General features: G+C 44.6%; 1 protein-coding gene across 1 annotated transcript in view; it reads left to right on the forward strand.

Moving 5' to 3' along the window:
* chd5 (chromodomain helicase DNA binding protein 5) overlaps positions 1 to 13,851 on the forward strand; it is a 45,080-nt gene that overhangs the window by 15,945 nt on the left and 15,284 nt on the right. Inside the window, exons 5-26 of the mRNA XM_089010701.1 lie at positions 418 to 653; positions 726 to 838; positions 1,150 to 1,279; positions 1,354 to 1,520; positions 1,837 to 2,058; positions 2,823 to 3,035; positions 3,131 to 3,342; positions 4,347 to 4,478; positions 4,555 to 4,663; positions 4,739 to 4,930; positions 6,335 to 6,535; positions 6,617 to 6,754; positions 7,284 to 7,405; positions 7,562 to 7,735; positions 9,449 to 9,590; positions 9,684 to 9,815; positions 10,734 to 10,851; positions 10,914 to 11,038; positions 11,122 to 11,371; positions 11,828 to 12,006; positions 12,184 to 12,358; positions 12,900 to 12,982. Of these exons, the coding sequence (XP_088866827.1) occupies positions 418 to 653; positions 726 to 838; positions 1,150 to 1,279; positions 1,354 to 1,520; positions 1,837 to 2,058; positions 2,823 to 3,035; positions 3,131 to 3,342; positions 4,347 to 4,478; positions 4,555 to 4,663; positions 4,739 to 4,930; positions 6,335 to 6,535; positions 6,617 to 6,754; positions 7,284 to 7,405; positions 7,562 to 7,735; positions 9,449 to 9,590; positions 9,684 to 9,815; positions 10,734 to 10,851; positions 10,914 to 11,038; positions 11,122 to 11,371; positions 11,828 to 12,006; positions 12,184 to 12,358; positions 12,900 to 12,982 (3,565 nt within the window). The remainder of the gene's footprint in view (positions 1 to 417; positions 654 to 725; positions 839 to 1,149; positions 1,280 to 1,353; positions 1,521 to 1,836; positions 2,059 to 2,822; positions 3,036 to 3,130; positions 3,343 to 4,346; positions 4,479 to 4,554; positions 4,664 to 4,738; positions 4,931 to 6,334; positions 6,536 to 6,616; positions 6,755 to 7,283; positions 7,406 to 7,561; positions 7,736 to 9,448; positions 9,591 to 9,683; positions 9,816 to 10,733; positions 10,852 to 10,913; positions 11,039 to 11,121; positions 11,372 to 11,827; positions 12,007 to 12,183; positions 12,359 to 12,899; positions 12,983 to 13,851) is intronic.

Here is a 13,851-nt window from a genome sequence, read left to right on the forward strand (position 1 = left end):
ATTGATATTACGGAGGTGGAGATATGCAGACTGAGTTATGTTATTTATATGGGAGTGGAAAGATAGTGCGCTATCGAGGATGACACCCAGGCTCTTGACCTGAAGGGAGGGGGACACGGTTGAACTCGCAATGGTGAGAGAGAAAGTGTTGGCTTTGTGTGGGGTGGATTTTGTACCGACAAGAAGTCGCGAAAAACATCTTTATACTAATTGAATGTATAAAGAACGAAAGCATTTTTGTGCTTTATTTACTTCGAATTTACACTTTTGTAACCCTCATGTTATTTTAACACGCACAACAGAGTCGCAAGTACGAAAATCTCCCGATTTTTGATTTCTGAAACTCTCGTGGCGCCATCTTGAAATCAAAACCACAACAAAATAACAAATGCTTTTGTTGTTTTGGTGTCCCGCCAGGCCTCTTATTGCCAAGAAGAACCCCAAGATCCCCATGTCCAAGATGATGACCGTCCTGGGGGCCAAGTGGCGCGAATTCAGCGCCAACAACCCTTTCAAGGGCGCGTCCGCCACCGCTGTGGCAGCCGCTGTCGCCGCCGCGGTGGAAACGGTCACCGTGGCTCCGCCTACCTCTGTGAGCCAGCCAAACGCTCAGCTGGGGCCTATCAAAAAAGCCAAAACCAAAGAGGGAAAAGGTAAAGAGTTAAAGCAGGATCAGAGGCCGGATGATAGTTATGCGGACACTTATATGATCTGCGTGTCTCAAGGGCCCGGGGCTCGAAAGAGGAGCAAGAGCACGAAAGACGTGAAGAAGAAAGTGAAGGCAAAGAAGACCAAATCAAAGTCGGGCCAAGGCGGGAAGAAGAAGAAGACGTCCTCGGTGAGTGAGCCTCCGTGGTATACGGCAACATTCTTTTGCGTTGTTTATTTGGGGGGGCTCAAACAATCATCATCTTTTTAAAAATTTGTATGTTATTTATTTTATTTATTTATTGTTCTATGTATTTATTTGATTATTTTCCGTGGGGGCATTCATACGGTCATAATTATTTTATTTTATTTTTTCATGATGATACTTGTGCAGCGTCTTCTACCGAAGACAAATTCATTGTGTGTTCTACAAAGTTGGCCAATCAAGATGATTCCGATTCTGATTCTGATCATCCAAATGGTCTTGGGCTCCTTTTTCAGAGTGACGAAGACTTCCTGGACGAGTCGGATTTTGACGACATCAGCATTCTCAGTGCCTCAGTGCTTTGTGAGGCCTCGGGGCCCGTCGCTGTCAAGAAAAAGGCCCGGCGGGGACGCAAAAAGAGGAAAAGTACGTTGAGGATCCATCGTGTCACTCAAAAGTTCCAAAAGTCACCCGTTGGGGAATGGTTCTTCTTCTTCCAGAGGAGGACGGCGACGGCTACGAAACGGACCACCAGGACTACTGTGAGGTTTGTCAGCAGGGCGGCGAGATCATCCTGTGCGACACGTGTCCGCGGGCGTACCACCTGGTGTGCCTGGAACCGGAGCTGGAGAAGGCCCCCGAGGGGAAATGGAGCTGTCCGCACTGTGTGAGTACCGCTGGTGACAAGGAACAAAGATGTTATACGACATTGCTTTTTTTCTTTTCAGTTCACGCGTATTATTTTATTGGTGTGTAGACTTTTGAAATCCACCTATTTGACTTTTAAAGGAGTTTGAATGAATCACTTGAGTTTTCATCCCCAAGAAGTGGTTTTCATTCCCAATAGATGCCCCAAGATGATAGCAAAGGCCTACTTTGTTGCAGTGAAGCTCCTCAACTCATCTCAACTTGTTTCCTTGGCCTAAAAGATACCACCAGCTGGGGCCGAAGCAATGCCGTTAATCAAGCTTCTGTGCCTGCAGGAGAAGGAAGGCATCCAGTGGGAAGCCAAAGACGAGGAGGACGAGGAAGAGGAGGAGGCGGCCGGGGAAGAAGAAGACGACCATATGGAATTTTGTCGAGTGTGTAAGGACGGCGGGGAGCTGCTGTGTTGCGACGCCTGTCCGTCCTCCTACCATATCCACTGCCTCAACCCGCCGCTGCCTGAGATACCCAACGGCGAGTGGATTTGCCCGCGTTGTCTGGTCAGTTGACAACTGTCTGTCTGCCTCTGCTTGTCTGTCTGTCTAGTTAGGTAATCTAATTAGCTCGCAATCGATCGAGTTCGCCCGCTATTGATCTAGTTCGTTGGCTCGCTTGCACTCTACCTATACATGTCTGTCTGTCTGTCTTTTGCTCTGGCGGTCAGTCAGTCTTTTGTTCCGTGGGTCTGTCTGTCTAGTTAGGTACTATAATTAGCTCGTTAATGATCTAATTAGCTTGTTATCGATCTAGTTAGCTGGCTAGCGAGCTAGCACTCTATCTATCCATGTCTGTCTGTCTGTGTGTTGGTCGGTCGGTCGGTCAATCTTAAGGCCTGTGGGTCTGTCTGTCTGTCTGTTTAGTTAGTGTTGGATAGTCCTATCAGTTAGGTAATCTAATTAGCTCCCTATCATTCGAGTTAGCCCGCTATTGATCTAGTTTGCTGGCTAGCTTACACTCTACCTATCCATGTCTGTCTGTCTCTGTTGGTCTGGCGGTCGGTCAGTCTTCAGGTCTGTGGGTCTGTCTGTCTGTCTAGTTATGTAATTAGCTGATATCGATTGAGTTAGCCCTCTGTCAATTTAGTTAGTTAGCTAGCTAGCTAGCACTCTACCTATCCATGTCTGTCTGTCTGTCGGCCGGTCGGTATTTAGGTCTGTGGGTCTGTCTGTCTTTCTTTGCCGGTCAATCGATCGGTCGTCGAATGTTTTCTTTGCCAAGCTGCTCGCTCACAATCATTTTCATTCGCGCATTAATGTTTTTGTAGTGCCCGCCCCTAAAAGGCAAAGTGCAAAAAATCATGCACTGGATGTGGGGTGAGGCCCCTCTGCCCGCCGAGCCACCACCGGCCCCGGACGGCCACCCCGCCGCCGACCCCCTGTGCAAGCCGCCGCCCCTCAAGGGCCACCCCGAGCGCGAGTTCCTGGTCAAGTGGGCCGGACTGTCCTACTGGCACTGCTCCTGGGTCAGCGAGCTGCAGGTGACACACTACTGCTCAATACACCTTCACACGTCACACACGCACTGATTTAAACCCTCACTTTGGTGTGTGTGTTTGTGTGTACACGTGCGCAGTTGGAACTCTACCACACGGTGATGTACCGCAACTACCAACGCAAGAACGACATGGATGAGCCACCACCGTATGACTACGGCTCTGGCGAGGAAGAGCTCAACAGCGACAAACGCAAGAGCAAAGATCCTCAGTACGCCGCCATGGAGGAACGCTTCTATCGATACGGCATCAAGCCCGAGTGGATGATCATCCACCGCGTTCTCAACCACAGGTAGACCACTTCCACCCCACACGTCCGCCGCATACCTTCCACATCTTGGTTTAAAAAAAACATACATCATTGTGTTGACGGAGAAGCGGCAATTTAGAAAACAGAAACCAGATTGGCTTGAAACCCTAATTTGAAACACCCAAAATTTATTTAATGACCCTAACAAAGTTTTAAAACCCTAATGTATAACGCTCGTCTTGATCCTTAACTGATTCACTGCCAGACGATATGCAAATGTGTCTACTTCAGTGCCAGGGTTTTTGTCATTTTCACTGAAGTAGCAGCACCCACAAAATATTGAGTTTTAGGACTACATAAACATTAAATTCAGTATAAGAAAGCTTAGACTCTTTTTTTTCATCAGAAAAAAAGAGTTAACTCCTAAATTATATGCATCTGGAGTTTTTTAATCTGATGTGTAAAAACGAAGCAGACCTGTTGAGCATTTTACCAAGAGGTTTATACCAATTCCTAGTGTCTTATTATGAAAGTTATTTACATGGTGGAATAATTCCAAGATTATTAACTCATTCACTGCTCGACAATGTGCAAATATGTGTCCACTCCAGTGCCGGGGTTTTTGTCATTTTCACTCAAATGGCAGGACCCATAGAATATTGAGTTTTTGAACTATTTTTTTATTTTCGAAATATTTTATGCAGAGTAAGAAACCTTAGACTCTCTTCTTTCATCAGAAAAATAAAATTGATGGCAAGCTTATTTGGTTCTAAAGTTATGTGCAGTGCAATTTGGGGCGGCTGTACAAAAGGCAAATGCTGCCCCCTCGTGGGTGGGAAAAACATTGACCGAAGCTTCAAATGCACCCCCACGCAAGAAAAAGCAAAACCTGAAGAAATTCCGGAATGGCAGTGAATGAGTTGCGTTTGAATCACTTAGCCGCATTAGCATCCATCACTTCGGCGTGATGTTCCAATTTGACACCTGCGCTTGAAAGCACAACTAGTTTAAAACCCGTCCAATGTGCCTTGCTGATGTGTGCGTAGCTTCGACAAAGACGGGGATGTGCACTACCTGATCAAGTGGCGAGACCTCCCTTATGACCAGTGCACGTGGGAGGTGGACGACTTTGACGTGCCGGAATACGACAGCCATCAAGCGTCTTACTGGGACCACAGGTACGCCAAAGTCCCAGTCGGCATCGCCAGTCGTCTCTGTGAGCCGGGCAAAGACCCCCGATTTTTGGTCGTCTAGGGAGCAAATCTTAGGCGAGGACCAGCGTCCCGTGGCGCCGTCGAAAGGACCCAAACTAAAAGAGGAGCAGCCCAAGAGGGAGATTCCTCCGGACGCTCCCATCATCGACGTAAGCTCGAAAAGAAGAATTTTCCCCGTGGGTCGACCGTGACTAACCGCCGCCTCGCATCTGCGACTTCTGCAGCCGACCATCAAGTTTGAGCACCAGCCGTGGTACATCAACGCCACCGGGGGGACGCTGCACCCGTACCAGCTGGAGGGTCTCAACTGGTTGCGCTTCTCGTGGGCGCAGGGCACCGACACCATCCTGGCCGACGAGATGGGCCTGGGCAAGACGGTGCAGACCATCGTTTTTCTCTACTCGCTGTACAAAGAGGTCAGCCATATTTCGCCAATTACCGTATTTTCCGGTGTATAAGGCGCACCGGAGTAGAAGCTGCACCCCCAATGAATGGTGTATTTTCGAACTTTTTCCATATATAAGGAATATTTTTTCCTAATATATAACTACTGGATATAAACCTTTTCCAAATATAAGGCACACCACATTATAAGGCACTACAGTCGAGGAGGAGGTTACTCACAACTTATACTACGGGAAGGGGGGTTGATTTGATTCGGTGGCTGCCATTGCGAGACCTGTTGTGGCTCAGTATTACTTCACATATAAGGGACACCTGCGTATAATGCGCAGTCAACTTTTGAAGACAATCAAGGCTTTTGGGGGCGCCTTATACTCTGCAAAATCCTTTTTTTTGTGTTGCATTTTCAATTCAGTGGGTTTCTGGATGATTTTCTTTGGTAAAATTAATTTTAATTAACTAATTAACTCATTCACTGCTATTCATGAATTTGTTCGTGAATTGAAAAGTGTGACGTGGAGCGCCATTTCCAAATTTGTTCAGGTTTTGGTTTTTCATGTTTAAAGTGCTGGCCTGGCCTCTGGCAATGTTTTTTCTTTTCCACAAAGGGGCAACATTTCATTTCTTTCCATTTTAGCGCTTTGTTCCTGCTTCAGATGTATGTATTGCATTGTATTTTGGACAGCAATTAACTATTTTTTCCTGATGAAAGAAGAGAGTCTAAGGTTTCTAACTGTACTGAATGTTTATATAGTGCTAAAACGCAATATTCTGTGGGTCCTGGAATTCAGGTGACAGTGACAAAAACCCTGGCACTGGATTGAACACATTTTTGCACGTCTGGCAGTGAATAAGCTAATTCACAGGTAAAGTCAAGTCAAAGTCAAGGCCCGGGGGCCAAATCCGGCTCGCCACATCATTTTTTTTGGCCCGCAAAAGCAAATCAAGCTTGTGAAATTACATGACATTTGCTAAAATCCTAACCAAAATTTCATATTTTTGGATGTAAACCACAATAACAGTCATTATTCTTGACTTCAGATTTGAAAAGTAGTTATTCATTTATTTGTTGTGCACGCTATATGTAATATGTGGAGGGGATGAAACATCCTTATGGCTTCCCCACACTCATAACAGCCCTCGAGAGGAAACAATAACTACAATGCGGCCCGCGGAAAAAAATGACTTTGACACCCCTGAGCTAATTGTAATTAATGATTTTTTAATTTCATTTTTAATATTTTTTTGCTCTTGGAAAATTTTACGCATTTCCTGTTTGCAACATATTGTAAAATAAAAAACAGAGTTAACTGTTATGTAGTAAAAATACCACAAATATATAGGACACACTTATTAAAAAACAAACGTCCACCAGCATTTAAAAAAAATATCTAACTGTGTGCGCTGTGGTCATCCAGGGTCACTCCAAAGGTCCCTTCCTGGTGAGCGCTCCGCTGTCCACCATCATCAACTGGGAGAGGGAGTTTGAGATGTGGGCCCCCGACTTCTACGTGGTGACCTACACCGGGGATAAAGACAGCCGCGCCATCATCCGGGAAAACGAGTTCACTTTCGAAGACTGCGCCGTCAAGCTGGGACGCAAAGCTTTCCGTATGAAGGTTCTGTGAAGCCTTCGTCGACTTTCTTCTTAAAAAAAAAAAGACGAACTTGCATCTCCAAGTGTTCTTGTCGTCTCGCAGAAAGACACGCCCATCAAGTTTCACGTGCTGCTCACGTCCTACGAGCTGATCACCATCGATCAAGCCATCCTGGGATCCATCACGTGGGCTTGCCTGGTGGTGGACGAGGCCCACAGGCTGAAGAACAACCAGTCCAAGGTAACGCCAGAAAAAAAAGACAAATCAACAATTAACAGAGCTTGGAGGAAGGCAGAAAAAAGTGATTACATCATTACTTTGGCGCCATCTGGCGCAGTCTTGTTGTTATTGTTAGTTTTTTTTTCATTTTCAGTTTTTTGAGACGCCCTCATTATTTATTTATTTATTTATTTATTTATTTATTTATTTTACCGTTTATTTAACCACTCCTTTATTCGTGCATCAGTTTTTATTTATGTAATTATTTATTTATTCATTTATTTATTTATTTTTAGTGTGGGAGTGGGGGCAGTACAGGAATGCGCTTTTTTTGGGTGGAGGTGGGTCAGTCCTGGAATACACCTTATACAGAGTCACAAGTAATGATGTTTTGAAGAATATTTTTTTTCTGTAGTTTATTTTGCCGAAACATTTTTCATGTTTCCCATTTTACGTAAAGCGCTTGTATGTATCGTATATTTGGATGCCCGTGTGTAATTTTTTTTGTGGTAAAAGGGGGCCTCAAAGTGTGTATTCTCTTCCTGTGCAGTTTTTCAGAATCCTCAATGGCTACAAGATCTACTACAAGCTGCTGCTCACTGGAACTCCTCTTCAGAACAACCTGGAGGAGCTTTTCCACTTACTCAATTTCCTCACGCCGGAGCGATTCAAGTATGTCCTGCCTCTTCAAATCGACCACGTTTCTGGTTACTCATTTGGGATGCATTACACAAATTTGTGGAGGTTCTTGTAATTGATTCTTCATCGCATTGATTTTTTTTAAAGAGTCGTCCTTTTCAAAAAATAAAATAAACAAATACTCAACAGTAATCTTGAGGGCTTCCTGGAAGAGTTTGCCGACATCTCCAAGGAGGACCAGATCAAGAAACTCCACGACCTGCTGGGGCCGCACATGCTCAGGAGGCTCAAGGCGGACGTCTTCAAGAACATGCCGGCCAAGACTGAGCTGATTGTGCGAGTGGAGCTCAGCCCCATGCAGAAGTCAGTAACGCCACAAACTATGTCAAATCTATTAAACTGGAGGTTCTCGACATTTTTGGGGGGTGTTCTAATAATCCAATAATAATAATCGTATCATCAAAATAATCAAAATAATCGTAATCCAATGCAACAAAAAATAGCGACCATTGGTTCTGTCTGCAGACATGCTAGAAGAACCTAAAATTCCCCATTTTCAAAAAATATATTAAAAAAAAATCACCTTTATTCTGAAAAAAATATACATAGTGCTCCCTTGCTATTTACAGGGGCTAGATACCTACTGTTGTGTTTCGATGAGAAGGTTTCTTCAGCCGTCATCTGTACAAAAGTGAAGGTTTCGGACGTTTCGCCTCCTATCCAAGAGGCTTCGTCAGCGAACTAAAGTCTGACTGGTCGTATCGGCCCCATTTATATATCCCTAATGTCCAGACATGGTGGCGCCGGACACAGCTATGATAGGTCCCTACTCTCAGGTTGGGGGGGCAGAGGACCCCTCCCTGTGGCCCCACTGATTGTTCCTACATTCCTGACTAACGACTGGCCTATTACCCCCACTCCCACCGGTATCACCTCATCAGCATAACGACCCTCATCAGTTTTACGAAAGTTTCCTAACCTGTTTTGCCTAAGCAGGCTATTGTATGAACGATCCAAATTGAACCTCACACCACCAGACCGGTTTAATGAAGGATTTTGTTGTTTTATAAGAATCGCTTCTTTTACCCCCTTTCAAACCATCTATGTTCTTTCGCTAAGATTTTAACCTCATTGTCGTCAAACCTCATTTTGTCGATGGACCACTCCTGTACGACTGAGAGCTTACACAGACGTACTGTTGTGTTTGTTATTTTACTTTATGTTGACTATTATGTGAAGCGCTTTGTTACAGCTGCAGCTGTTGTGAAAGCGCTATATCAATTATAGCGTATTGTATTCAGAATCAGAATCAGAAAACCTTTAATTGTCCCACAACGGGGAAATTTGCATTCCACAGCAGCAATTTGAAAGATGATAGGGTGGGGGGGGGGTGAAAGGATAGGAAAAACAAGATATTCTAAGCATAGTAAAAATGTCAGCAGACTGAGATGTACACTGTAAATGTGCAAAACCGTTTCATAAAAAAACTGTACATAGTGCAAGTATCAAAAAATGTATATAGATATATGTAGCTGTATTGCATCAACACATATTTACAGTACAAGACCAGGTTTTTTTTCACATGTGATTATTGAGAATTAAGAAGCCTGACAGCAGTCGGTAGGAACAAGCGACGGTACCTCTCCTTCTTGGAGCGCCAGTGTAATAGTCTCTGGCTGAAGGTGCTACCCAGTGCTGTCATGGTGGGCAGGAGGGGGTGGGAGGGGCTGTCCACCATAGCTATTGTATTTTATTGTAAAAGTGTTTACCTGCAAATATCACTCGACTAAACAAGATGATACAATTAGATACGGCTATGGTTTGAATACACAAAGGCTCCTTCCATCCCTTCAGCAGCGTTCCTTGGCCCCAAATTGGCATTATGGTATGACAGGCAAGTTTTTCAGAAAGTTAAAAGCACACATGGGCAATTATGTGAATATGCAGTGCAAATATTATTTGCGGGTTCACAGTTAAATGGCCCAACGCTGTACTAGAGACTAGTTGGTGACTTGTGTGTGTTCTCTTGGGAACACTGATGAATCCGCTGGGTGATTTTGTGCTCTTCTCCATCAGGAAGTACTACAAATTCATCTTGACGCGGAACTTTGAGGCCCTCAACTCAAAAGGCGGTGGCAACCAAGTCTCCTTGCTCAACATCATGATGGACCTGAAGAAGTGCTGCAACCACCCCTACCTCTTCCCCGTAGCTGCTGTGGTGCGACTGCATGTCAAGATGCTTTCTTGAAGAGCCGCTCGGGTTGAGGTGCGGGGTGTTTGTGTCATTGACATGGGCTTTTCTCTCCTCTAGGAAGCTCCGGTTTTGCCCAACGGCTCGTACGACGGCAACCAGTTGGTCAAGTCGTCGGGAAAGCTGACGCTGCTCCAGAAAATGTTGAAGAAGCTCAAGGACGAAGGCCATAGAGTTCTCATTTTCTCACAGGTAAGGGGCCGGGGGCGTTCTTGAATCTGGCCCACCGACTGTCCCCAAAGTGAACCCATCGCATCTAATCCAATGGATTGCAAAAGTGTTTATTGATAGCCTGACCTCAACATGAATTTGATTATTAACTCATTCACTGCCATTCCCGAATTTATTCAGGAAATGATAAGCATGACGCTGAGCGCCATTCCCGAATTTGTTTGGGCTTTGGTTTTTCTTGCGTGTTGATAAAGCGCTGCTCAGACCTCTGGCAATGTTTTTTACTCCCACAAGGGGGCAGCATTTACCTTTTAGACAGCCGCCCCCATTTCAAGCTCAGATACCTCCAGACCTACATACAACAATTCCAGACATACAACAATTTCTGGAATCACCTGCTACTTAACATTTGGCTAGCCGCCTCGGTGCCCATCTTCAAAACACACCTCAAAACTCACTTGTAGTCTTTGGTATTTGACTCAGCATGAATTAGACTTGATCTTAGTTTTTCTCCGTGGTGCTTTCCGCTATCATCGTGACTGCTTTTTGCTTAAGCATTTTGTTTCAGCTTCAGCTGTTGTTAAAGCGCTATAGAAATCAATACGTACTGTATTGTATTGTATTTTTTCTGATGGAAGAAGAGAGTCTAAGGTTTCTTACGCTGGACTGAATGCTTATGTAGTCCTAAAATTCAATATTCTGTGGGTCCTGCAATTTGAGTGAAAATGATGAAAAACCCCTGGCAAAGTGGACACATTTTTGCACATCGTCTGGCAGTGAATGTGTTAGTTAATTGATATTGGGGGGGGGGGGGGGGGGGGGGGGTGTACATTTGTGCAAAAGCAGCGTCGTTAATTTTAGGAGCAAATTATACACATACAGATTATACAGCTGTGGATTTTCCATATCGTCGTCGTTAAATATGGGATTGTTCTGCAGATGACGAAGATGTTGGATCTGCTAGAGGACTTCCTCGAATTTGAGGGTTACAAATACGAACGCATCGATGGAGGCATCACCGGCGGCTTGAGGCAGGAAGCCATTGACCGCTTTAACGGTGGGTTTTGCTCAGTTGTGGGAAAGAAACCGCATTTTTACCTGTGCGTTTTCGGCTTGCAGCACCGGGCGCTCAGCAGTTCTGCTTTCTGCTCTCCACTCGAGCCGGAGGCCTGGGAATCAATTTAGCCAGCGCGGACACCGTCATCATCTACGACTCAGATTGGAACCCTCACAATGATATTCAAGTAAGCCTTCCTTTACGTTATTTCTCGCTTATTTAAAGTCAAGTGAAAAAAACATGAAAAAAACAGAATCATCTTCTTTTCAGGCTTTTAGCAGGGCGCACCGCATCGGCCAGAACAGGAAGGTGATGATCTACCGTTTTGTAACGCGGGGCTCGGTGGAGGAGAGGATCACTCAGGTAGCCAAGAGGAAGATGATGCTGACCCACCTGGTGGTGCGGCCCGGCTTGGGCTCCAAGACGGGCTCCATGTCCAAGCAGGAGCTGGACGACATTCTCAAATTTGGCACAGAGGAGCTGTTCAAGGACGAGATAGAGGCGGCGCGCACCATGGGGGGTACGGCTGTGTCGCGCCGTGAAACAATTCCCAATTTTCTTCATGATTTTAATCACACGTAAGGGAGAACATGAATCCGGTTTTCAGGTGGATACAAGTTAAAAGGTCATTGGGATATTAAAAACAGTCCTTATTGGGATTTGTATTTCAATATAGATATTAAATAAAATATTTTTATTTGTCCATTTTTTACAATATTTCCTGAATGTATTTTTGTGTCATTTTATTATTTCATTTATTTATTTTTACGATTTTAATAAAAAATATTTTTTGATTTTTTAATAATCATTTGTTTTTTTTCCGCTAACCTTAACACCAGGAAAATTCAACCAGTGTAATAAGAAAATGCCACTAATTTAATTTAATTTAATTTAATTTAATTTTAAGTTTGTTTTGTTTATTTCATTTTATATTTTACCTCCATTAATTTTATTATTCTTTCTGCCTTGCCTTCAGCGTTAGGCGACAACAAAGACGGCGAGGAGGGCAACGTGATCCACTACGACGACGACGCCATCTCCAAGCTCCTGGACCGCAGCCAGGATGCTACGGAAGACACAGAGATCCAGAACATGAACGAGTATCTCAGTTCCTTCAAGGTGGCCCAGTACGTGGTCAAAGAGGAAGACGGAGAGGTGAGGAAGAGCGATTTGTGAGGCCGCAAAAAAAGACTGCATTTGAGTCCACAAAGATGTCGACTCCTATGTTAGCTCAGCAGGGTCTCATGTGTGTGTGTGTGTGTGTGTGTGTGTGTGTGTGTGTGTGTGTGTGTGTGTGTGTGTGTGTGTGTGTGTGTGTGTATACCATTGCAGGAGGAAGTGGAGCGCGAGATCATTAAGCAGGAAGAGAACGTGGACCCGGACTACTGGGAGAAGCTCCTGCGCCACCACTATGAGCAGCAGCAGGAAGATCTGGCCCGCAACCTCGGCAAGGGCAAGCGCATCCGCAAGCAAGTCAACTACAACGACACCACCCAGGAGGACCACGGTAGGCGTCGCCAAGCAAACCCAACCCCGTATCTGCGGTCGCTGTTAGCGTATTTGTTTATATATATATATATATATATATATATATATATATATATATATATATATATATATATATATATATATATATATATATATATATATATATATATATATATATATATATATATATCAGTCCATATTAGCTTTTGCACTCTTTGATTTTCATACTAATGTCCAGAACGTCAGCACAGAACAACATGCGTGCAGGTGTTTTTATCGTGATGAGTTTCAATGACTGCTTTTGACTTTTGACCTCCACGACCGTGATCTCTCAAATGCGTGAGTTCCCCCACGAGAACTCTCCTCCAGCTCTCAGTCAGCCGGCGAGTGAGTTTCAACATTTCGGGAGAGCATTCTCTCCGTGTGCTATTTTTTTTTTTTTAAGCCATGGCACCCTCACTGATTTGGCTGGCGCCATGCCCCCGGGTGGCGTCCGACGGATGCTATGTACTTTGCCGTCTGAGATGTGTGGTGCTCAGAGTGGCTGGGTGATGTTTCAGACAACCACTCGGAGTACTCTGTGGGATCCGAGGATGAGGACGAAGACTTCGAGGAGAGGCCGGAAGGTATTCCACTCCCTTTTGTTTGGGACACTTTATTAGGGATACCGACAGATCATTTTCCCCAGTAGATCAGTCATTAAGTCATTTGCAGCCATTCCGGAATTTATTTGGGAATTTAAAAGTGTGACATGGAGCGCCATTCCCAAATTTGTTCGGGTTTTGGTTTTTGTTGCGCGAGTGCCGATTAAGCGCTGGCCAGACCTCCGGCAATGTTTTATCCCTCCTATGAGGGGGCAGCATTTGCCTTTTGTCCATGTTAGCGCTTTGTTACAGCTTCAGCTGTTGTTAAAGCTCGATATAAATCAATATGTATGTGTTGTATTTTGTACAGCCGCCCCCATTTGAAACTCAGATAACTCCAGACCAGAGAATTAATAAGATAGTCTCAGGTTTCTTACGCTAAATTGAATGTTTATGTAGTTCTAAAAGTCAATATTCTGTGGGTCCTGCAATTTGTGTGAAAATGACAAAAACCCTGTCACTGAAGTGGACACATTTTTTTTGCACATCGTCTGGCGGTGAATGAGTTAAGTGAGTGTACACAACACAATACATTCGTCTTCAACCAACCATCATACTAAACACTTTTATATCGTTTCTAACTATTTTATAACGTGAATCAGAGATGCTGAAAGGCCTATCTACCACTTCTGCTAACAACCCAGGCTAAACTTAGCTCCTCTGTGACACCATGGTTCACATTGTCATACTGACTTGATCTCAATTACTACGATCAAATGCCGGCATGATGAATAAAAGTTCCCCAGAAAAAAAAGTAAAATTAGCGCTAAATTTGTCACGTTCCGGCGGCGACAGTGGCAGCTGGCGAGCAGGAACGTGTGGTATAGGCGGTGGATCGTAGAGCAGGACAGAGGCGTGGGTACCGGCA

This window comes from Hippocampus bargibanti, linkage group LG12, assembly GCF_051943395.1.
Source record: "Hippocampus bargibanti isolate YZ-2025 linkage group LG12, ASM5194339v1, whole genome shotgun sequence".
NCBI classification, from domain to species: Eukaryota; Metazoa; Chordata; class Actinopteri; order Syngnathiformes; family Syngnathidae; genus Hippocampus; species Hippocampus bargibanti.